This window comes from Acipenser ruthenus, chromosome 9 (assembly GCF_902713425.1).
Source record: "Acipenser ruthenus chromosome 9, fAciRut3.2 maternal haplotype, whole genome shotgun sequence".
Classification (NCBI taxonomy): Eukaryota; Metazoa; Chordata; class Actinopteri; order Acipenseriformes; family Acipenseridae; genus Acipenser; species Acipenser ruthenus.
This window is the reverse complement of record NC_081197.1, coordinates 9,730,491-9,757,088: the sequence shown is the minus strand read 5'-3', so window position 1 is coordinate 9,757,088 and position 26,598 is coordinate 9,730,491. Positions and strand designations below refer to the sequence as shown.

Here is a 26,598-nt window from a genome sequence, read left to right as displayed (position 1 = left end):
TATCGTAGGATTTTGGTATCATGATATACTGTAGGTATCGATATACCGCGGAACACTAATGGTAATGGGTAATCTCAATATAATTACTGAATATTATCGCTTCCCCATTAGTATTTTCTACTTATAGGTGATGTGTTTGTACTGCAGCACCACTGAGTGGTCAAACATTGCACTTGCAGAACCATCTTAGTCTTTAGTGTTATGTTACAGTGTAGTGGCATGAAAAGAGGACAAAAAACAATATAATTTACTATAACAAGTTCATTATAAACGCACTATTTTTTACAAGCTTGAGTGAAACCAATCGAAATAGAATGTACGGTATACTATTGCACATTATAATCAACCTGGTGCTACTCAGAACAAATCTATTTCATGCCCAAAAGGGACTGACAGGAATAGGTTTCTTCACCATCTGCCAAGGGACTACATGAAGGCTGATTTAAACCCACACTTTTTATTAACAAAATGTATTTCTCATCAGAATTCTTACAAGCAAGCTTGAATAATACAACCAGAGGAAAAAAAAGAAGAAAATTCCCTGAAACAGACTAAGTGAGCGTAGACAGGCTGTATCCATGTGAATAACTGTGCAATATTGACAGAACCCGATGAGAAATCCATTATGTATATAAGTGTCCAATTTCAGGTTGGTCAGCACATGTGACACTAAATTCATGCCGTCTCATTAACTGCAGCTTCTGAAAGCGGGAGTGCTGCAAGGAGTGTGGGAGACTTAACAGAATGAAATGTATTAGCCTGTGGGCTAGATATCTTTATAAGGAAAATGTGTATCTTAAGTACTGTACCCTTAAGAAATCAGGTCTTGAAATCCTTTTATTCATGTATGTATGTATGTATGTATGTATGTATGAGAAAGCATGTATGTATTGCGCATGACTCATTCATGAGCAATATCTCTCTCTCTCCCCCTCTCCAATATACCCTATATTGCTATAAAATGGGTTGGCAATGTGATATCACATACAGTTGTTGATTTATACTCTGAAGAGAGTTTATATCAAGCCGTTTTTGGGGATGAAAAGCCTTACACGATTGTGAATTATTATTTACTGTATTATGAATAAATAAATAGTTTTAAATTTATATTATTGTGACCTCAATGGTAAAATGTTATAACTGTTTTTTTTTAAGTTTGACACATACTGTAATGTCACCAGGTTGCTTAAAACTCCAAAAAAGGGTTGGCCAGTTCGCCTGAGTGGGAGCTCTTTGGGCTGTAATCCATTAATAAAAATATTTCAATCTATCAATTTTCAATTCTTGTAATTTTTAAATTCCATTTTAAGAATAAGAACGACACTGTTGGGCAGGATGCTATCTCGTTGTAAACAGGCCCACTTACTGACAAGAGGCTTTGAATAAACTTTATGAACACACTGTGAACAAGTTACTGAACAAACAGAACAATCAGCATTAACAAATGTAGGCTACTTGATATTTTTAATTACTAAAACTCTTTTTACATTTTTTTTTACTTAATACATTTTAAATACTGAAACTTACACAAATACACAAACATGCACTCAAATCCTAATTAAAAAATACAAAGTTAACAGTACTTTCTTTAACATATTTTACATTTACAAGGTAGATAAAAACAAACAGATCACAAAACATGTTCGCCTTTGTGTACGAGGGGCCTGAACTGATTTTTTTTCAGTATTAAATTATTAATATTTAGGCTGTGGGTAATACCCATGATGTGACATTGTCCACCGCTGGCTAATTAAAGCTTGATACAGCACACGACCCTATAAAACATTATAGATCCTCTTAGGCCCACTAGACTCAATTAGCAGAGATCAAAATAGATTGTTTACGACAATGCCATACGATTCAGTAGTATATGGTTCAACAGACTGCAGTCTCTTATATTATCAGTAAGTATTCATTAGTGTCACTGTCAGCAAGTAGGACCTTAGTTTTAATACATTATTTTACTGAAATACCCTTCAGTTATACTATATTATGTAAAATGTACAACAAAGTTCCAAGACTGATGACTGGTAGGATCCGTTAAGTTTTTGCATTTTTAAAACCATTATACTGGTAGTGGACAAAAAAATGGAAACACCTGAGTAAATGAGGGACACAAAGTATATTGAAAGCAAGGGCTTCCACACAGGTGTGGCTCATGTGGTAATTAAGCAAATAACATCCCAGCATGCTTAGGGTCATGTATAAAAATGCTGGACAGGCCTGGTTGCCTATAATTATGGCTAGCATGGCTGCAAGAGGAGACCTCAGTGACTTTGAAAAAGGGGTGATTGTTGGGGCGTGTTTGGCAGGAGCTTCAGTGACCAAGACAGCTCAACTTGCTGATGTTTCACGAGCAACGGTGTCTAAGGTGATGTCGGCATGGAACTCCGAGGGAAAGACATCAGCAAAGGGCAACAGTGGGCGGGAGCACATACTCCAGGATCGTGATATCCGTGCATTATTCGAAATGCAAGGCAAAACAGGCGAGCAACTGCAGATTAATTGACTGCAAATTTCAACCTGAGGCGTGAGCAGCCAGTTTCATCAAAAACGGTCTGCCGAGAACTCCACAGAGCGGGATACCATAGTGGCCCAACGCTCTATTAAGTGACTTTATATTGGTGTTTACATTTTTTTGTCCACTACCTGTATCTCTTAAATAACATTTTTTTCACTTCGGATTACCAAAAGGCTCGATTCCTGGTTTAGGAGCGTGTCTGTGCTGAATGTCGTGTTTTGGACCAAAACAATGGGGTGAAACCTAGAAATGTAACTTATTTGAGGCACCCCCTTTAACTTTACACAACAGAGAGTTTTTCCATTTTCATAGACAATCTGAATAACTCTGTGTTTACCAAATTTCATACTTCTAACTGCTTTTAAACACAAGGTATTCTTATCTCAAATGTTGTGTTTATAATGGGAGTTTTGACACAACTTAATTATAGAAGCACTACGGCCACAGTATCTGAGTGGGGATTAGGACACAGCGTTGATGGACCGGGTCTTCATTACTCAGTGAAATAATAACCAATAGTTTTAATTAATACTTTATTTTGTTATGGCATAATGGAAGGATTGAGAAATAATTTGCTTACTGAAGCAAGAGAGCAGCGCAAATACCCTGGGAACAAATTTAGAAAGAATATTTGCTGTTGAGAAAACCTTTAGTAATGTTTAGTATTTTTATTTCTTTTTTTTCCACTAGGACCAATTTGAAAGTGATTTAAATTATGTCACCAGCGCACCAAGATCAATCCAATTTTGTAACATGAGAGACATCACTCATAACAGAGATTGCACTGGGGTTTGTGTAAAAAAAAAAAAAAAAAACATTTTGAGGAAGTGACTCCAGGGGGTGTGACCACAACTTTACTGGATCATTTTTTATATCCTCCAGCATACATGTTTTCTATCAACTCAGGAATTGATTTAATTCATCAACAGTGATTAAAATCCTTATGTTTCACACAACACTTTCAGATTGTAAGGGGGCGAGGAGATACCAGGGCACTTGTACAGCTTGGTAACATTAAAAAATCCATCCAGCCCTATTCTGCTTAGCTCCACCATGTGGGATGGCTCATTGACTTAAACAAAAATATATTACCAAAGCACAGCAAATAAGGTCTGTAGGACTAAACTCATGAGTGGGGGAGGGATGCCCAATGTGATTTCACCATGGTCTAGACAAACTCTGAAAGGTCTATAAATGACCTCAAATTAACCCTGTGGCTACTCTACCACATACATTGACCCAGGATTTGTCTGAACTGGAGCATTTGTAAAAGAGATACCAACCATACCATACAAATGCACCTGTTGTTCTTGCATATCTTAAACTGAAAATTAAGAGCCAAATTCTCAAAGCTATTTAATCAACAAACAAAAAAAAAGTGAGCTGATGACATTTTGGAGTACAGAGCTTTGAGAATCTAGCTCTATTGGCTAGTTTCACAGACCACACTTAGCACTAACCTTGGACTACCTTACTCTGTCATAGGTATGGTAAACCAAGATTAGTGCTTATCAGGATTTGTGAAATCAGCTGTACTTGATTAAATAAATGTGATTCTTATGCCACTATGTCATAATCTGCTTTGGATGCATTATTTACATTTTCTCTCTAAGCTACAGCTGCGATTGCATATCATCCTTCTTGCAAACATACATCATGCTTTCACTATTAACAAAGGAACCTCCCGCCTCTCCAGAACAAACTCACTTTGAAGGGTATGTTTTTCATTTTAATAAAGTATCTACCATTACCTTTCATAGTTCTATATACTGTACTTCTAAATGTTATGGCATCTTACAATGGGCTAATATTTTCTTTCCATCTGATTGGTTCCTAATGCTGCTGTCTGTTCAGTTCCTGCCCCTCCTTTAATTTAAATAAGTGTGTCTGATTGGTGGGAAACTGCAGCATCAATGTCTTCCCAAAAAGTAAAATATTCAGTTATCTTTCATCCCATTCAAAAAAAGCTTTAAAGAAGGATATAGAAACGTAAAGCAGCTGTAAAGCCAATCAGCGATGACCTGTAATAAAGTGCAGTACATAAAATTAAACGGTCATCCAGGAATCATATGTTGTTTAAAATTAAAACTTAACGTGTGGCGCTTGAAGAGACAAACAACGTTTTTTTGTTTTGTTTTGTTTTTTTTTCTACGGGATTTTCAGTCCCTTGAACACAGCAGGATCTGTATTAACTCTCTTGAGAGCAGACTGACTTGGGAGTTTCTGTCACTTGTGCATGGTGGTTTGATTTTTATCTTATGTGTTGCTTTCAATCAATTAATGGCGGGCTTACCCAGCAAAGATGTAATCTGCTCGCATTTCAGTCGTTTCAAAACGTAAATGACTGACCAGATACACTACATTAAATACGTAGCTAAATAAAGCGATATCATATGTTTTATTATCTTGAATTGCATGTACAATACATCCTAGATCATTATTCACGTGCACACACAGCATCTAATGCATGTATCTGTCAATAGCCCAAAACACAATGATTTTTGTTTTTACTCATAATCATTGGGTTTATGCAATATTTATTATTTATTTATTTATTTATTTATTTATTTCTTAGCAGAAACGTACAGTCGTAAACAAAAATACATTTAAAGATTCACAGTACAAGTATTTACTGCATATTCAATAGCCCTCTCAAATTTACAATATATGTACTTATCCAATGTATTTTATAGTAGTCTTCTTCTGAATGGCATGGCTGGCTACTAATGCAACGTACAGTTTATAATATACAACACACATACAAGGTTTATTGACATTTGGACGTCGAATGGTACACTGTATTGACTTCTGCCACCTGTACTAGTACTGTTCAGTTGGGAAGAAAGTTTTGGAATATAGCAGTTGCCTTACAGTAGTAACTTTAGTACTGTGGCGAACCTCAGTTCCCGCAGGCAGGGGCTTCTCACAGGCGGAGGTGGGACGCGAACCCCAGGACCTCCAGCGAAGCATAGCGCCGATACTGTACAAAAGACCAGGTGCTGCTTTCGGGCTTATGTCTTTATAATTTGACTGCGTCACCTACCAGCCCTGACCCCTACCCCCGTGCACGCTACAGTATCTTATATGCTACCTAGTATATGTTATTATAATGAAGACAAAAATACAGGCAATAGTAATCATCTGCATAGCCTACTGACGTAAAGCTGTAGCAAACCCACGTTTGAGATGTCCAGCAATCAACTACAGTAAGGTACCAGTAAAAAAAAAATAATACATTTTTCTTTTTTCTTTTTTTTTTTTACGGGTACGGTTGTTGACAACTCAAAATGGGTTTTTCTATATAAATATACATAGTAATCAAATACACAATTAAACAAACCATTTCAACATTCTATCCTGCAAAAAGTTACAGTTATCACACGCAGCAGCAACTTACTAACAAGAACAAAAATCAGCGCAGTTAGAACGAGTGCATGGTTTTACAGTTTCTGTGCCTCTATGTAGCAAGAATAAGCCACCCAGCGTCCTGTAACACCAACATTTTTTTTTTTTACATTAATTACATTTAGTGAGAATCCTACCTGAGTATCGCTGTATCACCCTGGCGAATAGTGATGTTGTCGGTGGCTCGCTGGAAATCCACGCTTCGGACTGGCAGTCCTGTGGGAAGAAGGCACAGTAGTCTCAGCAGGACAGCCTGCAATTGTTTCCGACAAAAAGATCCCCTGCCCACCATTGTCAGGGTCGACCAACAAAAACAGCTAGACTGTAGATCCCAGAGAATAATTCTGCTTTGAAAAGAAATCGCAGTACTGGTTTGTTACTCCAAAAACCACTATAAAAAAAAACAAAACAAAAAAAACAAAAAAAACTAAGCAGCAATTAACAGTAGGTACTGAGCAGCAGCAAGGGGGCTCGACAAACCTCAGCACAAACAGTAGTCCACTTAACCTGACAGCGTGTGGACTAAGCACTTGTGAAAGATTAGCAGAGAGCTGCACTAAAGTGTGCGAGAATTCTGCGTTCGTTCTCTCTCTCTCTCTCTCTCTCTCTCTCTCTCTCTCTCTCTCTCTCTCTCTCTCTCTCTCTCTCTCTCTCTCTCTCTCTCTCTCTCTCTCTCTCTCTCCTTCTCCACCCCCTCCGTCCCCCACTATACCGCACACTACTGGCCCCCTTAGGCATCAAACCTTCGTGAAAGCCTGATGCTCCGTTATTCGTTGTCACGACAACAGCACCATCTGAGGTCGTTTCTCCTAAACACAGAACTGCAGCTTAGCAAGCTGTTTAAAATAAATGGTGAAAAACAAAAGTTGTGTTTTAATCGTGGACGATAATATCGTTTTATTTGATACTCTTAACGTATTTACAACATGTTTATGTATCTTCTGTTTTAAAAGGAATAACAATGAAGGATAATTACAAAATGATGATTACCCACACTAAAAAAAGTGTCAATTAAAATTTGGTGTGATGCCATTTTGTAAATAAACAGTTAGGCCTTTTCAGCAATTAGGTTCTTGTTTTTCTCATTCTGAGGGACACACTGAATAGACTGCATCCCTTTTATGGCTTCTAAAGTGCACATTTTCCTTGGTAAGTGTACAGTATTGAGAATAAAAGCGAAGAAGGATGTACCATACAGTAGCAATATGCTATATAATGGGTCTTTACATTAAAAAGATAAATACCTTACTAGTGAGAGTCAAACTCTGATTTTAAAAGTTGTCAGAGGGGGAATCATATATACCCGGTATAGCCTAAACATTTTACAAGGTAGGCTAGGGACCACCACACTATTTAGGATTTGTCCATGGACCAATCTATCTGTATTTACACTACCAACTATACCAGTATTGGTACATTAGATATTTACAAATGCTACATTTAAAAAATGTGCAAATTGCAACAGGTGGTTAAACATTACCAATGGAAATATTGAAACATCCAGAACTGATAGATAAATAGCAGCTTTGTTGTTAGGTGGTACAGGGTGTGTTTGTAGATATTGTCAGATCAATGGTTTGGAAATGTGGTACAGTGTGGGTTGTTCATGGTTTAGAGCAGGGGTTTTCAACCAGGGGTACCTAAGACATATAGTTTTATGTCTTAGCTTGGCTATCCAATGTGTCAGTCATTCTGGTGCTGTGTAAGGCATTGTAAAATGATGCTGCAGGGGGCAGGACTTTGCTCCAAACAGATATGCTATGGTTTGAATGTGGCGTTAAACTGTAAGATTGCACTGTGTCTAGGAATCCTGGACAAATGCCATCCCGTAGTCATTTAACCGGGAATTGATCTTTACATTGAGGGACTGTTCCGTCCAATTAGGGGTGGGCAGTCACCCTGGACAACACAGACCAAGAATGTACAGAAACACTGAAAACCCGGCAGCTTTACAATGAAGGTTTGTTAAAAAAAATGTATTTATTCATTTTTATAATATGTGTGTTCGTGTGTTCGGTCAATTACAACTCTCCATATAAAGAATTAAGTATAGTAAGTGTCTGTAATAGTCCTGTTAAGAGCTCATGGCTTCCGGGACATCAGAGCCCACTCGACCTACAGTCTCAAGGCTTCCAGGGGCTCTGGGACATCAGAGCTCACTCGACCTACAGTCTCAGGGCTTCCAGGGGTTCTGGAACATCAGAGGCCACTCAACCTACAGTCTCAGGGCTTAGAGGGGTTCTGGGACATCAGAGCTCACTCAACCTACAGTCTCAGGGCTTCCAGGAGTTCTGGGACATCAGAGCCCACATGACCTACAGTCTCGTGGCCTACGATATCCCATAACCCCTTGAAGCCCTTAACAGGCTTATTACACACACTTACCTATAGTTAATACTATGTTCAGCAGTTCCAGGACAGAAGTGTATTCAGGCAAGGTTACGGAAGAAGAAACCTTGAAGAAGAAATGATAGTAATTTACTTTGATTTGAATGTGTAAAGAGCAGATGTTTTGGTGCTAAACAGCATAAAGGTCTCCACATTTTCGCAGCAACATGACCATACACACCAGAAGCGACACAGAGGTTATGCAACAGGTTTGAAAACTGCCAGATCTATAGAACTGTTTAAAATTGCTACTGACAAAACTATGATCAAGACTGGTACATAGTCATCAACATGACGTGGAAATGATGAGTGTCTTCTCTGATGGTATTTCAACATATACGGCAATAAATCATGCACACCAGGCTCACCCAGTTCCTTTGAACTGGACTCCTATATATTATCTTTCAAATCTGTATCTTTATAATTGTGATGCCCTTTGTCATAAAGTATTCTTGTTTCTTCTGTCATTTTGGACACAGCTTCACCCTGCTGGACCGCGTGCATTGAAGCTGTTCTCTGATTGCTCAATGCCCTAATTGACGCTTATCAAATTGCAAAAAATAGGATTCAATCCTATTTATCTCGCGTCACTCAAGTGCTGCTCCAGCGTCGCCTGCCGCGTCTCCTGTGGTGTGAAAGATACTTATCAAAAGTATAGGTTCTATTCATTTTGACGCATCACTGCACAGTTCCACTTGACGCTTCGCATCTGGTAGGTAGCAGCCTTAAGGCACAACTTTGCTAAAGTGTGCATTTTAAAATTCAATTAATTACATTTTTTGTTTTATATCCACATTCCTTTAGCAATTCATTTGTTTTAGATTGAAGTTAGAAATAACAAAAACCATTAAATGCTTGCCAATCTTTACCCGATTTGAAGTGTGCTTAATTTGTTAATAAAGTACATGGAAGAAAGAAACAGATCTGTTGACCATTCATTCAGTCTCTGGAATGGGTTTGTGATAAATCTATAATTACAGTAAGACAATCAACCTGACTTTTCCGAATAAGCTGAATAGCATTGTCTAAAACCATGCAGCCAGAAATATTTAAGACTAAATTATAACATTATCATTTTATTGCCACTGTATGCCCTCTGCTGGTTTTTCTTAATCTGTGTTATTACTTTATTATCATAAACTGAACTGTAATTTTAGTTACAGGGCAAACCAGTGGACTCTAGATTGAAGCTCATTAATTAAAATGTTGGAGGGAGATTATTTATACATTTCTAAAAAAAAAAAAAAGAAAAAAAAAACAGACAGTTTACATGTTTTGTTCCAATGTCCCTTCAATCAGTTGCCCTCCAGATATAATACATTTTATATTTGCCTTTTTCCAATTTGAAAAGCCTTTCATACAAAATGTTTCCTCTATGCAAACCTCCACTGAATAGATGGGAAGGGAAACAAAATGCGGCATTCTGTGATGTATATTCATGCTCAATTAAAAAATCAATATATCTACAAATGCCTGTAATACAATAATATTATGTTTTGGCCCTTGAAAAACTTGATAACCCACAATTAGATTGCCTTTAAATACTATTTACTATTTGTTTATTTAGCCTTTATCCAAGGCGACTTACAGAGACTAGGGTGTGTGAACTATGCATCAGCTGCAGAGTCACTTACAATTACGTCTCACCCGAAAGACAGAGCACAAGGAGGTTGCTCAGGATCACACAATGAGTCAGTGACTGAGGTGGGATTTGAACCGGGGACCTGCTGGTTACAAGCCCTTTTCTTTAACCACTGGACCACACAGCCTCCTATAACCTATCCTAGTGCCATATTAAGAACCGAATACAGTTTTCTGAAAACTTGATTGATTGCGGGTTTTTGAGTTTTTCCACCACATTTTTGCCCTCAACTGAGAAGAAAAAAAATGGTTTCTTAAACAATCATAAACCTGTGAAAGATAGAGGCTGAATCTCCTGTCTGTTTCAGCAGTGCCTCATTATTTCAGTTTAGTAGAGCCCAAAATTGGTTTTTAGGCTGCGCAAAAACAATTCCTTTTAATTATAATATCCACACAGACAGGTTTTTACTTATTTTGATGATAACTCTTATGATTTGAAATGATCTTAAACTACTAAATGGATAAACAGTAGTATTACAGAAGCTCTATTTATGAGTTTGTATAAGTAGCAGCTTATTCAAACTTTGTACCTGCACTCGTATCTAGTTTTTGAACAGTTTTGAAAGAAAGACATGTTATAGCAGTATCTGATACTACATTAAATGAAAGACATTTCTTAGTTGCAATGCCTAAAATCTGTTACACTTTCCTAGGTCATTTCACCTTTGCAGTGTCTAGTGGGTCAAAGCATGTCGTTATTCGGGCATGACAGGAAATAAGGCTTCCAGTTTAAAATGACCAAGGCAGTGCAACACTATCTGAAAGCGTGGATTGCAAACATAGGTTTCTTTAACCTGGTTTAAAACCAGATATCAGGTTTTAAAAATACAAATACATGTGTGCTGTAACATGTGTTTCTTTCAAAGCTGCACATTTGAGATCTATAAATAATAGAAGTGCATGCCAGGTAATATATATATATATATATATATATATATATATATATATATATATATATATATATATATATATATATATATATATGGACTTATTTAGTCCTGCTGTTTCCATATCACACCTGTAGTCCTTTATTGAGCCTATTCAACCTTCCATTTACTGTAGATTGCTGACTTGAGTTTTGGCACTGCCCACTTGTATTAAAGGGCTGAATTGCTTCACATCAAATCTCATTCATATATTTTTTACAGCTTAAACCATTATGCTAAGGGACACAATAAACACATGTAAAACGTTGAACAAATGGCACGTGGTACATTGATTTCTTATTGGCTTATTCCTAGTTTCATGTTACTATACAATCTCAGATCTCATCAGCCTTCATCCATCTCAAACTTGTTGGTGGCCAATTAAGTTTTGAACATGAAACAGCAATCAAGCTTCTTCTAATAATCTTTTAACAGAACTTGCCATTATCAAGAATTCTGGGCTGGCATTTCTGGCATGTGCAGTGTTGTGTCCAGTTCAATCCAGCTTTAATAAATGCATAAAATCAGTGTGGAAAGAATACATAGATGTAGAGTCCATATGTGTTTAAACAGATGGTAACACTTATAGGCAGGTGCATATGCTGTCATTTTCATAAAACAAACCATCCTGATTTAGTACTGTTAATTTGCCAGGAATTATCAGACCCGATTTGCAATTTTTTGAGTTTCCTTAAAATCAACAGAAAATGCATCCTTTGGGTAATCCCTAATAACCACAATTCCTTCCCTATACAAAAGAATAATTCATAAAACCAGCTAACAAAGTTATTTGTACTAATTAGACCCCTTGTGTAGTATCAGGAGAGTTAGCGAATGTCTCCAGTGAGATGTCACAACAGAGACTGATTTTCAGAATGTGTTTTGGAAAGCAATGTGTTACCGGCAACCAGCAGGTGTTTTCTTCTGCAAGCAATCAGAATGTGAGAATGGAAATGAAGGAAAAGCATCAGCACTTTGATCCGAACATCCACGGCTGCAGGCTGCTGCACTATCTGAAGGTGCCTTAAAGTGCCTGAGGGTCACATATGCTGGTAACTCAGGGAGTCACATCTGTCAACCTTGTTTTTCAATAGGGGATGAACAAAAACAAAAATGAAACACCTGTTATATGCAGCTAACACTTTTGCGCGAGCTGTTCCTCACATGGCTGAGTAATTTGTTTGCAAACTGCTTCCCTGCTGTGTTTTCTGTAATATATATAAAAGCTGCATCCCGCTATTGCAAGCCAGTTTCAGTCACAATGGGCAAGACAGCCAGTTTGACAGACTTTGACAGAGGACTGATAGAAGGTGCTTGGTTTATAGTGGTTTCCATTAAGGACACGACTTGGCTGTCCATGGCAGCCCAAACCCTATCGATGAATGTTTATTTTTTGTCTCACCACTGTTGTAAAAAAAGGTCTTAAAAGCCTTCAGTTCCCTCTGTACATTTAAAATAATACCTACACTACAATGAAGTATAAATTACACTGTACAAAAAAAAATTGCTGACAGCACATTTGGCTCCATGAATATTTAATTTAATTAACATTAACTTGCATCCTTTTACAGGTTTCAACAGTATTACATCGTGGATATTTTTAATGCATTTGAAGATAACTGATTACTTTACTGGCATCCCACAGTGGGTGAGACAATAAAGGCAACAGGCTTAGTCAAATGTGAGAAAATAATCATATTGGAAAAAGATAATTTCTATCTTGTGTTTTAAGTGAAGCAATACAGTTACTCATTTGTCATGTATAGTTACCATTTTGCTCTACAGATTAAACAGCTTAAAATACCTGTTTAATGTTGCCTCAGCATAAAGTTATAATATTTGCACCCACAGTTGTATCTAATTAAGTTTCAGATACATTTAGTGACGACTGTGGACTATTATCCGACATGCTCTATACTATATATTATAATCCAGCCATCTGTTAATTTAACTAAAAGGTAGGAACCAAAAGATTCTAATCTCTGTAAAAGGGGGCCCAGTGATAATGTTAATAAAGCTAATTGAAGGTAATGACAACTAACAATACATACAAATAAATGTTGAAACAATACAATTTGTAACCACTCAGAATGACAAACACACATTAAAGTGCCATTGAAGATATTTGGTCTTTAATGATACAGTATGTTAAATACAAGCAGCCTAAATCTCTAAGTCGAAGGCATTTCTATTTTAGTAAGTATACAGAACAGATATTGGAATATTGACTGTCTACCCTTTTCTCCGCTGGGAGATATCTGGAAACTTCCTTGAAAACCGAACAGTGACCTTTTACATGTATGTTTTTGTATAGCAGAGATTGTCTGTCTTTGCCAATTTATGATTGATTTCCATTTTACAAACTAAAAAGAAGCTGTATGGCATTTGACCTATACATAGACTGTGTATTTGAGATATGCATGCTACCATTTTGATTCATTCTTCAATATTTTAGACAATGTAGATGTTGTGATATTTGACCTAAAATGCCTTAACTGGTTGATAAGATTAACATGTCCAACCTTTTAAACTATTTTTGATTTATTCTTCAGTCATCTACAGTTTCCAAAAATACCACAGAATTTGAATTTTAATGGTTTTGTAGTTTAAGTGATGTATTTCTCAAACTTAGCTCTGGTTTTTATATTACATTATATTATACCCGTACACCTAAAATAAAAACTTTGGAAGTCATGTCAATTCTAAAAAAAAAAAAAAAGCTTTTAAAGAAAGAACACAGTGCTAAAACCCATACAAGGTTTATTAATACTACTGTCCATCACTAAGGGCCATTGCAGTATTATTTTTATTCAGATTTTGATACACTTTACCATGACCCTTATTAAACTGCAATCTCTCCCCCATCACTTTCCCACCTGTTGCCTTCAGTGCTGATAAGGTTATTAGATGGTAGTGCTGGGGCAGTGAGAATTGGCTGCTCACAGGATTGGTATTAGTGTGATGTGACAATACAGCAGCACTTCACTTTCTATCACAATATATCTTAATCCCGAATTCCCAGGAGCAGCCTCTTCAGAATCAGTCACAAAGCTCCCTCTCTTCATACTTCATATCCCTTTGCGTTTTTGGACAAAAGACAACCAAATTATGTGTCAAACCTTTGAGTGCTCTTGACTGGGAACCTTGAATCCTGCACCTTTTGCTCTTTGAAACTATTAGTGAAAAAGGTCAGGGACTTTTATCTTTAACTTTAAAAGTTTAAAAAAAAAACACATTTCAGGAACCATTCATTCCAACAACGGCAACACAACAGATTTGAAACTAAATTTAGTACCACATTAGTGCCGATATGGTAAAATGGTACAGTTTCCACCATTTACAAAGGGGGGTGGGGGGTGAGGGGGGTATCACGTCAACTTCTTTTGGGATTTATAACTGATTATAGCAGACATTTCAATAAAAGCCACTGAACTAGAAACGCAATGAAATTGATACTGTGTGAGTTTTTGGTGGTTTAGTCATTACCCTCAATAAAAGCTTCTTTGTTTATTTCAAGAGTCCAATAGTTCTTTCTGGGGATCTGTGATTATTTATCTGTGGAAATACACAAAAGCCCATTGTTGTGGGAGTATGTGCTGAAATGCTTAAAGGAATGACAGCAAGGTGCAAAGTTTAAATTCAGACACAGCCACCTCTACAGGCAGAACACTATTGAGAGGCTGGAGGGACCGCTTGTGGGGTGACTGAAGGCATAATTAAATAGCTGGAGATGACAAGTGATTGGGACCCAGAGACTGATTTCAACACCCCAATCTACAACCAGTCTGGTGCTCTGCCTGCTTCTCATGCCACAGGTTCTAAAGTCCACAGACAGCTAGGCTTACCACGCATAATGAAAGCTCTTAAATTCATTTCTGTGGTCATGTTCCAACCAATGGAGCCTGTCTATTGAAAGAGCACTGTAGAATTACCATTAACTATGAATGATAGATAGCTTTAATAACATTATTAATTGGACTCTTTTTACTGAGCATCTTTTATTGAAAAAGTTTTGCTTGTTTGTTTGTTTCTTACAAAGGGTAAATGCTGCATCTTGCTGCCTTTGCTATACAGTAGGTCATATGGTCTATTTCAGCAAGACCATTGGAGTGACTTTGAACTGCAACACCTGAAGTGATCAGGTAACAGGAAGAAGCAGCAACTTTCATATATACAGACGTGCTCAAATTTGTTGGTACCCTTACAGCTCATTGAAATAATGCTTCATTCCTCCTGAAAAGTGATGAAATTAAAAGCTATTTTATCATGTATACTTGCATGCCTTTGGTACGTCATAGAATAAAGCAAAGAAGCTGTGAAAAGAGATGAATTATTGCTTATTCTACAAAGATATTCTAAAATGGCCTGGAGACATTTGTTGGTACCCCTTAGAAAAGATAATAAATAATTGGATTATAGTGATATTTCAAACTAATTAGTTTCTTTAATTAGTATCACACGTCTCCAATCTTGTAATCAGTCATTCAGCCTATTTAAATGGAGAAAAGTAGTCACTGTGCTGTTTGCTATCATTGTGTGCACCACACTGAACATGGACCAGAGAAAGCAAAGGAGAGAGTTGTCTGAGGAGATCAGAAAGAAAATAATAGACAAGCATGGTAAAGGTAAAGGCTACAAGACCATCTCCAAGCAGCTTGATGTTCCTGTGACAACAGTTGCAAATATTATTAAGAAGTTTAAGGTCCATGGAACTGTAGCCAACCTCCCTGGGCACGGCCGCAAGAGGAAAATCGACCCCAGATTGAACAGAAGGATAGTGCGAATGGTAGAAAAAGAACCAAGGATAACTGCCAAAGAGATACAAGCTGAACTCCAAGGTGAAGGTACGTCAGTTTCTGATCGCACCATCCGTCGCTTTTTGAGCGAAAGTGGGCTCCATGGAAGAAGACCCAGGAGGACTCCACTTTTGACAGAAAAACATAAAAAAGCCAGACTGGAATTTGCTATTTGACAATGCATATTGACAAGCCACAATCCTTCTGGGAGAATGTCCTTTGGACAGATGAGTCAAAACTGGAGCTTTTTGGCAAGTCACATCAGCTCTATGTTCACAGACGAAAAAACGAAAAAATGAAAAAACGAAGCTTTCAAAGAAAAGAACACCATACCTACAGTGAAACATGGAGGAGGCTCGGTTATGTTTTGGGGCTGCTTTGCTGCGCCTGGCACAGGGTGCCTTGAATCTGTGCAGGGCACAATGAAATCTCAAGACTATCAAGGCATTCTGGAGCAAAACGTACTGCCCAGTGTCAGAAAGCTCTGTCTCAGTCGCAGGTCATGGGTCCTCCAACAGGATAATGACCCAAAACACACAGCTAAAAGCACCCAAGAATGGATAAGAACAAAACATTGGACTATTCTGAAGTGGCCTTCTATGAGTCCTGATCTAAATCCTATCGAACATCTATGGAAAGAGCTGAAACTTGCAGTCTGGAGAAGGCACCCATCAAACCTGAGACAGCTGGAGCAGTTTGCTCAGGAAGAGTGGGCCAAACTACCTGTTAACAGGTGCAGAAGTCTCATTGAGAGCTACAGAAAACGTTTGATTGCAGTGATTGCCTCTAAAGGTTGTGCAACAAAATATTAGGTTAGCGGTCCCATCATTTTTGTCCATGCCATTTTCATTTGTTTTATTATTTACAATATTATGTTGAATAAAAAATAAAAAGCAAAGTCTGATTTCTATTAAATATGGAATAAACAATGGTGGATGCCAATTACTTTTGTCAGTTTCAAGTTATTTCAGAGAAAATTGTGCATTCTTCGTTTTTTGTGGAGGGGTACCAACAAATTTGAGCACGTCTGTAGCATCTATAGAGTGGTCTTTGGAATATCTCTCAGTTACTTAATTGCACCAATTATTGGCTTAATTAGTCAAGATTAACAGGTGTTCCAGATCTTTAGCCATTGGTGATGTAAAGACACCTAAAAACCTGCATGATTGGTGCTCTCCAGGACCAGGGTTGGAGATCCCTGATCTATAGCATCTATAGCATGGTCTTTGGAATATCTGCACATTCCAAATGGAAGTATCAAAAAGAATAGTAAGAAATATAGGTCAAGAAATACCTGTAATCCATTGTTTTCGTGTAGATTCAAATTAATCGATCAGGCAAATCACCAAAAACCAAGGCACTCTTACAAACTTATAGGCAAAAAAACCCAAAACTTTATTAATGGGGCATATCCAAAAACAGAATATTAAAAATAGCACATGAAACCAGCATGTTTTTTAAAAAACAAAGAAAGAGACAACCAACGCATAGCGGCAAACCTAGCCTTCATCAGGGTGTAGTCTCAATTAGAAACACAGCAATACATAAGCAATCACATTCAATCAATTAACACTCAATTATGGACAAATTACATTCATTACAATAAATATCAAAAAAGACTATACCAAAAACTCAAAAAGAGCCTATAAGAAAAAAACATTCAGGTCATAAGCAGGGTCTATAATCTAGCTCTTCATTTAATCCTGGAAATTCACTAGCTTTTAATTGAAAAAAAGAATCAAAAGATCTTCAACTGAAGAACATGGGTCACACATGATAATATTGCTTGTGCTAACAAGTGGAAAGATTGATTTAAAAACCTTTGAGAGACAGAATCAACCATCTTACAGGTACTGTATTGTAAGTTAATGAAGCTACCTTTATCATTTTTAAATGTGTAAGGACGAGCAACACTTTGACCTTTGACCGAGGCCATTTATCTTTCAGTGGGTATAATAATTCATCTTTTGAGCAGTCCTAGACTTATGAATCTTTCCCCAGTATCCCAACGACCTATGACCCCACTTTTCTAGAAGTGTCCCTCGTGGTGTGTCCATCCCCTCAAGACTTAATAAACGGCCTGCTCCACATTTTAAAAAAGACTTGGTGAATAAAAAGAACGCCTCACTTCCAGAATGCAAACAAACATTAGGGTAAAAATGGAGATCCCATCTCTTATTTCCTACCTTTGGCAATTAACAGAAATAACCTTATATGAACTATTTGAGTGATGCCTCACTATGAGTACTTTTGGCACCTGTACTGCATCGATGCTAAAGCTGTGCCAAGAACACCTTAACCACACTATTGTATTCTTGCCAGACAAATTCAAGCATTTACAAACACTTGTTTTTAAGAACAGCACATGCTGATGTTGAACTTGTAATACTTCATTAACAATTGATGGGCAAATTGTGGTTGTCCTGGAAAAATCACCAATGTTGGAATTATGCTGCTGAAGGCCCCTATAGTATAAGGAAGCACATGTGTAATGGTTTACATAAATTCCATGATTTTACATATGAACTGCCTTACCTTACCCTTTACTTGTGTAGCTTATACTTACATACTGTGTAGTACACTATAATATAAAGATTTGCCATTTTTAGATACTTGGTATGTGAGCCAAGGGACCAACCCAAAACTGAAGAGGAAACTCTCTCTATGCTGTCTTCCCAGTGGTGCTCATCATTTTCTGAGAGGGCATGCACTGTGAATGTCCAGTCAGTCATCAGCTCATGCTGGATTGCCAACACATGAAAACCTGTAAACTTCAAAATCAGTGTCACCTACATTTTTTCAATGTAATCAAATCCCTTCTCTTTTCAGTTCAGCAAACTAGGAAATGGGTCTTAATGCAATTCCAGAACCTGAACAGAATTTGAGCTGAAGTGTCGTTCAGTAAGTAAGTAAGTAATTAAGTCGTTCAGCTCAAATTCTGTTCAGATTTTGAAATTTTTTATTTGACCAAATACTTTGGTAACTCTTACAAATCCTGATAGTCTGAACATCAAAAGATGTGGCTAAGAACCTTTTGAGGTAAAACTTTATATTATGTGTCCCCAATTACAGTGTATTTCCAATTGACTTAAGTCAAGTCATATGTAATTATATTTAATTACAATGTTATTACCGACACTTATAACTCCTTATACTGTATACTGTATATGTATAGCTACTTTCCTGAATCCACCATTCAAGGCTAATAAGGAAAAAAGCAAACAAAAACAACGGAATATTTTCTAGCTCTCCTATGTATACAGTATATTCACAAATTGTGATATACCCCATACAACTCTCCTTGCTAACCTGGAACATTGGGTGGTTTGTAAAACAGATAACCTGTCATATGTTTGTCTGTTAAAGACAAACAATCTGTCATTTACAGTAAAACGGATAATCATTTCTACCAATGTCTCATGCATTCTACCAATCGTCTCTGAAGAAATCACAAAACCACCTTTCCACAGAAAAGGTTTGCCGTACTGAATTTAAGACCCATATTCTGTTTCACAAATTGCTTATTCATTTCATTGACCACAGTATCAGCGTACACCAAGCAAACATTTCCTTCGGTAGGGCAGACAGTGTTTTGTTGAAAGTAACAAATGGGCTGGTTATGTTTTCCGTTTCAGACCTTTTTTGACAGAGAAGAAATAATGCATTTCCATTACATTTTTATATTTATATATAAAAAATGAAACTACATTTTGCAGGAGGGTATATTACTTATATCTCTTTTCAGATCTTACAGCTCACTCACGGAGCAATTACTGTACATGCAATTAGACTTTAAATTAGAATTTTGGAGCTACTATTCTTGCACTGTAGTGGTCTTTAAAAAAAGATAACTGGTGGCTTTTCGGCATTGTATGTACTGTTAGTATTACATATTATTGTACATAGTTATTCGTTTGAGACCTTTGAGACAAATCACTATAAAGATAGCAGTGTCATAATTAAAACTGAATCCAAAGGTTTTTAGATCGCTGTCTAGTTAATTTAAAACCATTTGATTTAAAAGCTGGAAATACAAAACGCCTCACAGATAAATTCTCAGACACAATAAACAGGCTAATTAATAATTAATGTATTTCATTTACTACTACCAGCGTGCTTTAGTGTTTTTTGGGCTGAATTAGAAGCAAGTCTTTTCCCCCAAGTTGTGTTCTTAAACCACTCCATTATCAGCTAACATGTAGGTACAGTATGGCTCAGATCATATAACACCCAGTCCTATCCAAATGGGAATCCATTGCCATCTACTAGGAAGAAAAATCAATATGCTGTCAGTGCCCTACCTCTAGTTTGGAGTGTCAGTTGATACCCAATTTCCTCCAAGGGCCCTTAAATGATATGGCGTCATCCATAATCCAGAGTCCCCATGTCATTTTTTTTTTTTTTTACCACAGTTCTCTTACATCGCAGCAATGACATCGCTGGACAGAGTAAATTAAAATGTGATTTACAAAATAAATTATGGTGACAGAAGGGTGAAAAAACACAATAGACATATAAGGGCACACGTCAGCGGGAGTTGAGAGCCCTGAGTCTGGAAAAACAACAATAAATCCTCATATTGAACAATCTGCATTTATTCACTTTTGTCTTCACAAACAATACAGAGTGCAGTGAATGTATACCCTATTCTTTTAAACTAAATAAAAAGTGGTTTGTCATTGCAATCCTGTTTTCAATACATGTTTAGCATGCATCATTTAGGCCATCTTTGACAGGTTTCATTGTCAATTTTATATATTGAATTGTGTCATTTAAGGGTCCAGCTGCAATATATATATACATATATATATATATATATATGAAAGATCAGATCAGATTAAAAACACAGTCGGACAAATCTTGATTTTTTTTTTTTTTTTTTGCAGCATGGACACAGCTGCAAGTTTCTTTGTGAATATGTCTGCACAAAATGTACAGATGCCTTAAAACAACCAGTGTTAACATTTTCCACATATTGCAGCTGGTAACCAAAAGTACATTTGCTGTTTAGTTAACAGGGAGAATATATCATCCAACCCACTCAGGACTCATCCCATGTTGGCTATTGGCACAGCAACACTAGCAGCCAAGTGTAAGGTCAAGGGGATCTCCAAGCTGTGTGCAATTTATCAAAAATTAGGCCTGAATCTCCGGATAACGAAAACCTTATCTCAAATCGAAAGCAGAAAGAAACTTGCGCTATGCAGCTGGGTACTGCTTTGAAACCACAACAAGTACAGTTCTACCTGTGCAGCAGCACTAAGATATCATTATTATCTGTTTACTATGCTGTCACTTGTCACTTGAAGTAAAGAGTCTTTCGCAGCACTCATGTTGAGGATTTACTGAATGGAAGCTTTGATCTCTCATCTGTGACATTTCATGCAAATTACAAGAAAAAAAATTGACTTCTAATATTGCATGCTGATGCATTAAAGCTGCCTGAATAATACATGCTGTATAAATCTAAATGTCCCCTTTCCCCTGCTGTTGAGGGATCATATGGGGAAAGCACATTTACCACGCAGCTAAAACTGCAGGGCTGTTCATTTGTTAAAGAAATGCATTACAATCTACGTCAGCTCCAGTCTCAGACAGTAATGTTTATTTATCACCTTTCACAAAAATAAATATATACTCAAAAAATGGCGGGTGATTTCTTTGAAATACATTAAAAAAAAAAAAAAAACTGTTGTGGATCAACATCTGTGTTTTAAAGGCTCAAAAGCTAGTCCATCCTCTGTTTCTAAATTCTAGATCAGTATTTATAAAAGGGATATTGCTATCACTAACAAATACTGGAAATTGATATAAATAACAGTTGATATAGGTCTATTCATATAAATGAATAATTACATTAATAACATATTGTACAGGGTTACAGGACTGCACTTGTGATTTTCCTTCACAGGGTTGAATTTAGGTCATCTCTCCATTCGCACACTAATCTGGTATATCTGGGAAAAGCAACATTTAGAATTAATTAATGTGATACTGGTCAAAAAGCAGCAGGTGACTCTTGGTCACTGTTGTCTGGAAAAGATGAGCAAAAAGGACACAGAGGTGAAAGGTCATTATTATAAACCAGGAAAGGTTAGAAACACGACTGGGTTAGAAAAGGACCAAAGGGGTCAAAATCAAGAGCATGGCTTTTGTCTTCTGTTGTTTCACAAGGTTTAAAACCATGATCCCCAAGGGAAAAGACCCTGTACTGTCTGGTCCTTGTTTTGGTAACAATTGGGAGAATAAGTCTAGCTTTCCCAGCATAGGTATATACAGTGAAAAAAGGGTTTGGTCAACAATTTTCATCAACCACTTCTCTGCTCGAGCAGATTTAGTATTAATAAATCTACTCAATCAGATTTTTTTGGGAATTGTATTGTTATAGATCTTGTGCTCAGCAAGCAATTTAAGCTTTAAAAGAATTCCCCACTTAGACAACTGTAGGATAAAACAGCCACTGATTTGTTGTTTGACTAACTGTACAAGCAACCCATCTTACAGTAGACAAGACAATGGTATGATATTATCCTGCATATTCTCTCTCCCAATGATAAATATCATTATGTATGTACAGTCCTTGCTTTTTTATTGTTAAAAGAGAACAATTAATTTGTTTTTATTTTCAAACTAAAAAAAAAACTTACAATGTATGCATTCATGCTTCAAAGATTAGTTCTCAGGGTTTGCTGGCACATTTTATTAACATCTGCTACAGTGTTAGGCAATTAATTTGTTCTGAGGCAGCACTAGGCATGCAAGACGAGGGTAATGCAGGATCCGAAATTGGTGCTCTGTCTCTGCAACCTAGCTCCAATCTGTTAAGAAAGAGATCCTGAAGTCATCTGCTCCAGAAAAGCATTTGAGCTGTTTTGTCTTCTGTTACTGTATTTACTGCAAGCAACATGAGTGGTGCATGTGCAGGAAATGTCTGTGAAGGTTTGTTTTTAAGATCCTGCCATAAATACAACAAGAAGGCACTAGTTGTCACTACGTGGTATTTTGAAAATTACATTCAACCTCACAGCAAATACAACAGGGGCACATTAACTCATTGAGGATAGTTTTGAGGACATGCTTATGGTTTGAAATGTCAAGACTCTTATATACACTATATACAGTAGAAAGTCAGTTTGACACCATGCTGTGAAAAAAACATGTTCTGCAGAGTAATGAATCTTCACCCAAATGATACTACTGCGAGCATGAGAGGCCAACGGCCACCCTGTCTTTGAACAGACGCACCTTGCATTTCTGGTGAATTACCATAGCTCTAGAAATAGCCCAAACATGGTCATCCCTACTGTATACAGTAATTCTGGATGCCTGTCTCTCCAACACATCTCATGATTATAAGTATAATCATAATCAAATATGAAACATATTTCCACTAACTTTAAACTACTTCATGAAGTTATTTAGATATCTGGCCCGAGTTTCAAAACGACTATGCACACCATCACACACCCCTGTTTGACTTATTCCCTTTTCCTTATTCATTTTGACTTTATCACTTTAGCTCTTTGAGGGAATCTCATATTTAGTTAATTAAAAAATATCAAAAGACTAATTTAACTTCAGATTCAGGCTGCATTATTTGCATGCCTGCTGCAGCAGCGTAGCACAGATTACTCAGACTGAAAAGGTCAAGATTCTGGTAAATCATACAATGCATGAATGAATAGTCTGCTGAGATCCTGCTCAGCTGTTATTATTATTATTATTATTATTATTACCACACATTTAATCAGGAAATAGGACATTGGTTGACTATTGATTCTGATAACTGTCTAGTATATATGTTGGTGGTGCAGAATGTGTTATTCTGCAACACAGATTATTCATTTATTATTTTAGCAATGCAAAATATCTGAATCACATTATGGAATAATATGGAACCAAAAGGTTCTGCCTCAGCAAGAAGCAACAGCAAAACAAGGTTATAAAAATAAATGATGAAAATAAAAGAGAGAATGCAGAGTACAGTACTGCCATTTCAGCTGATCATGCTCTTCTCACAAATACCTGCCAATCAAACAAAAATGACAAGAGGGAAAACAATTGTCAGCTTTCACAGGTAAGACAAAGCACTGAAACAAGAAACTGGTAAAACAGATGAAACCCCTATAGTTGTAGAATCACAATTTCCCAATATGGAATGTTATTTAGGCTTACTACAGTTCCACTCCAGTTTTAACTTGAATATATTAATCCCAAAGATGCCTAACTCCTCAGGGGACAAACACGTCACCCATTGTGTGCAGCAAATCCAAACCCACATACAGAGTAACAGAAGGGGCACACATATACTGCATGTAGATAATTGCCACCATTTTGGCAACTCTCCTGTTGCAAACTCAGCAGCCACCCAACACAGAATGCAATCAAACCAAATATTTTTCTGTATTATGAAGGAACTCCTGCTATCCTCTTCAGTTTGATTCATGTGCTGATTCAATGTTATCAATCAAATCATTGCTCCCCATTCCACCTCCCTGTGTTCTTACAGGTTGTTTGCAAGGACCAAGCCCAAGGAACTAACTCACTGTAGAGCTCTTAACTGGGAGCTGATGTAACAGGACAGAAGCTGGAGGTGAGCTGTTAACCACATCACAACAAGAAGGATGGGAATCTGTAACAACAGTGCATCACACAACACTGCCCATTACACTGACTCAAGCCAGACACCTCATGCAATCTCAGAGCCAAAATGCTTGCTAAAAAGTCCCTACTGCATTTGATACAGGCATAGCTGCCTTAGCAAACTTTCTTGAATCTGCACCTGACTGTGCACTGCAAAACAGTCATAATGTGTTGACAAAAGTACAGAATTATACAGTATATGTATTTTTGATGTACTGTGACGTAAGCAACAATGTATAACAATGGGCCACCATAACTTATATTAAAAGGTATAATTTAATTAAAAAACACATTATCTATGATTTTCAGGTAAGAAATATGTTACCGTGAAATTGAACTCTGCTTTACATAAAAAAAAAAACACCTTTGTTTGGAGATACTGGTTGATAGGTACAGCATGCTTCCTTCTGTAGTTAGACATAAATGCTAAATTACAGTATGTTATAACTGATTAATTACACTTTATAGTATTTCTTCTTCACATCATTTTTTTTTCTTACCTTTTAGATCAATACATTTAATGAACATCTTCTGACTTTGATAACAGACATGCTTGCTTAAAATAAGAAGCTAGAGCTAGATATATAATTTTCACTGTGTGCTGTAAAACAGATAAAGGCAAGACATTGGCTGAACCTCCTAATGACATCTATAATGCAATTGCTTTCCTTCTCATTATGAATGACAGCAGCTTTGTGTGCCACTGGAAAGATGGCTCATTAGACCACAGGCATGCTTTAGGGAAACCCTGGGCAATTGCACTTAGACAGCTCATATTGGGTTTAGACCATTTATTTCACCCCATAATCATATTTTCTTACTGAACGCATAAAGTCTTTCTGAACAACAAGACCAGTATGTACTATATTAAAATGTAAACATCTCATAGATTGTGCTTAATTACTTTTTTGACATGCATCACCTTACTCTACTGGAAACCTGGGATTGCTTTCAGCTTTAATGACAAAGGAATACGGATTGGAGACTTAAAGCTTGATTTCCATAGCAAACATAACAGTGGCATATAAGCATGGCAATTGAAATCTCCATCCCTAAGATCAAGGTCGAGGTACACAAAGTGTGCTGCTTCTGACATACCTTACAAAAATATACAACATTGAGACACAAGTTTCATTCAAATCTGCATTCTGTTCCACAGGCTTCCTACTGCTATATAATTAATAGGCATCTTAACAAAACACATAAATGCTAAAACAAGCATGATCAATATAAATGCACATACACAGTCCAATTACCCAGCTGAAGTTATAAATGGAACTGTTTACCAATACAAGAAGCTACATATTTTTATGGTTATGCCTACTTTCTGCTAGTCTTCCAAATTGAGTAGTTATTAATCTTAAAGTACATTAAAGTAATTGACTATGAACTAGAATTGTTTTAAGGAGAGGGGGGAGGGGGGCATTAGGCAAAAAGTTTGATTGGATAGAAAACTCTCCTTTAAGTTTATTATTGTTGAAATGTTTTTTACACTGATATAACACTTATACACATTTACCATAGTAAAAGCATAGCAAAGTGTAATAAAACACTGTAAAGCACAGCGTTATTGTAAAGCAAACATTTGTGACACCCTACCCGGCCTAAACCTAACCTTAACAGTTATAGTGGTTTGAAACAGATCATTTTTGAAGTAGGTGGTTTGTGAAATACACAATTACAGAGGGGTTTAGTGCTAGTGTTGTAAAATGACTAATAAGAGTTACTCTAAAACTACAGTTTACTGTGTACATTGTCATTTTATCTGGAGCCAGTACTTCATTAACAGCCATGCTTCCAGGAGAATCTGTGTGGTCCAATGGTTAAAGAAAAGGGATTGTAACCAGGAGGTCCCTGGTTCAAATCCCACCTCAGCCACTGACTCATTGTGTGACCCTGAGCAAGTCACTTAACCTACTTGTGCTCCGTCTTTCGGGTGAGATGCACTTGTAAGTGACACTGCAGCTGATGCATAGTTCACACACCCTAGTCTCTGTAAGTCGCCTTGGATACAGGCGTCTGCTAAATAAACAAATAATAATAACATTTAGTTTTGCCCTGGACAAGAGCGTCTGCTAAGAAATAAATCTACAGACTTTAATCACAGTTTTACACCAGACCTTAAACTTAATCCTAACCATTAGGCACTAGTCACAAGTCATTATCAGATTGCAACATTCATATTCTGCCCCATAGTTGGACATATTAAAATATTACTCTCTGTACAACAGATGCTATTCAGCGTGTTGATGTTCCCAGAGCATTTAGTTCTCGACAA

The 26,598-nt window shown here is 36.9% G+C and overlaps 1 protein-coding gene across 3 annotated transcripts in view; it reads right to left on the bottom strand.

Moving 5' to 3' along the window:
• Positions 1–26,598, bottom strand: part of LOC117962455 (limbic system-associated membrane protein-like) — a 617,235-nt gene that overhangs the window by 202,194 nt on the left and 388,443 nt on the right. The window contains exon 2 of one of the 3 annotated variants that reach the window (XM_059031079.1): positions 6,064–6,142. In XM_059031079.1, coding sequence (XP_058887062.1) covers positions 6,064–6,142 — 79 coding nt within the window. Of the gene's footprint in view, positions 1–6,063; positions 6,525–26,598 lie in introns of those variants that run through there. The other 2 variants (XM_034923602.2, XM_034923603.2) reach the window with 2 other exon arrangements.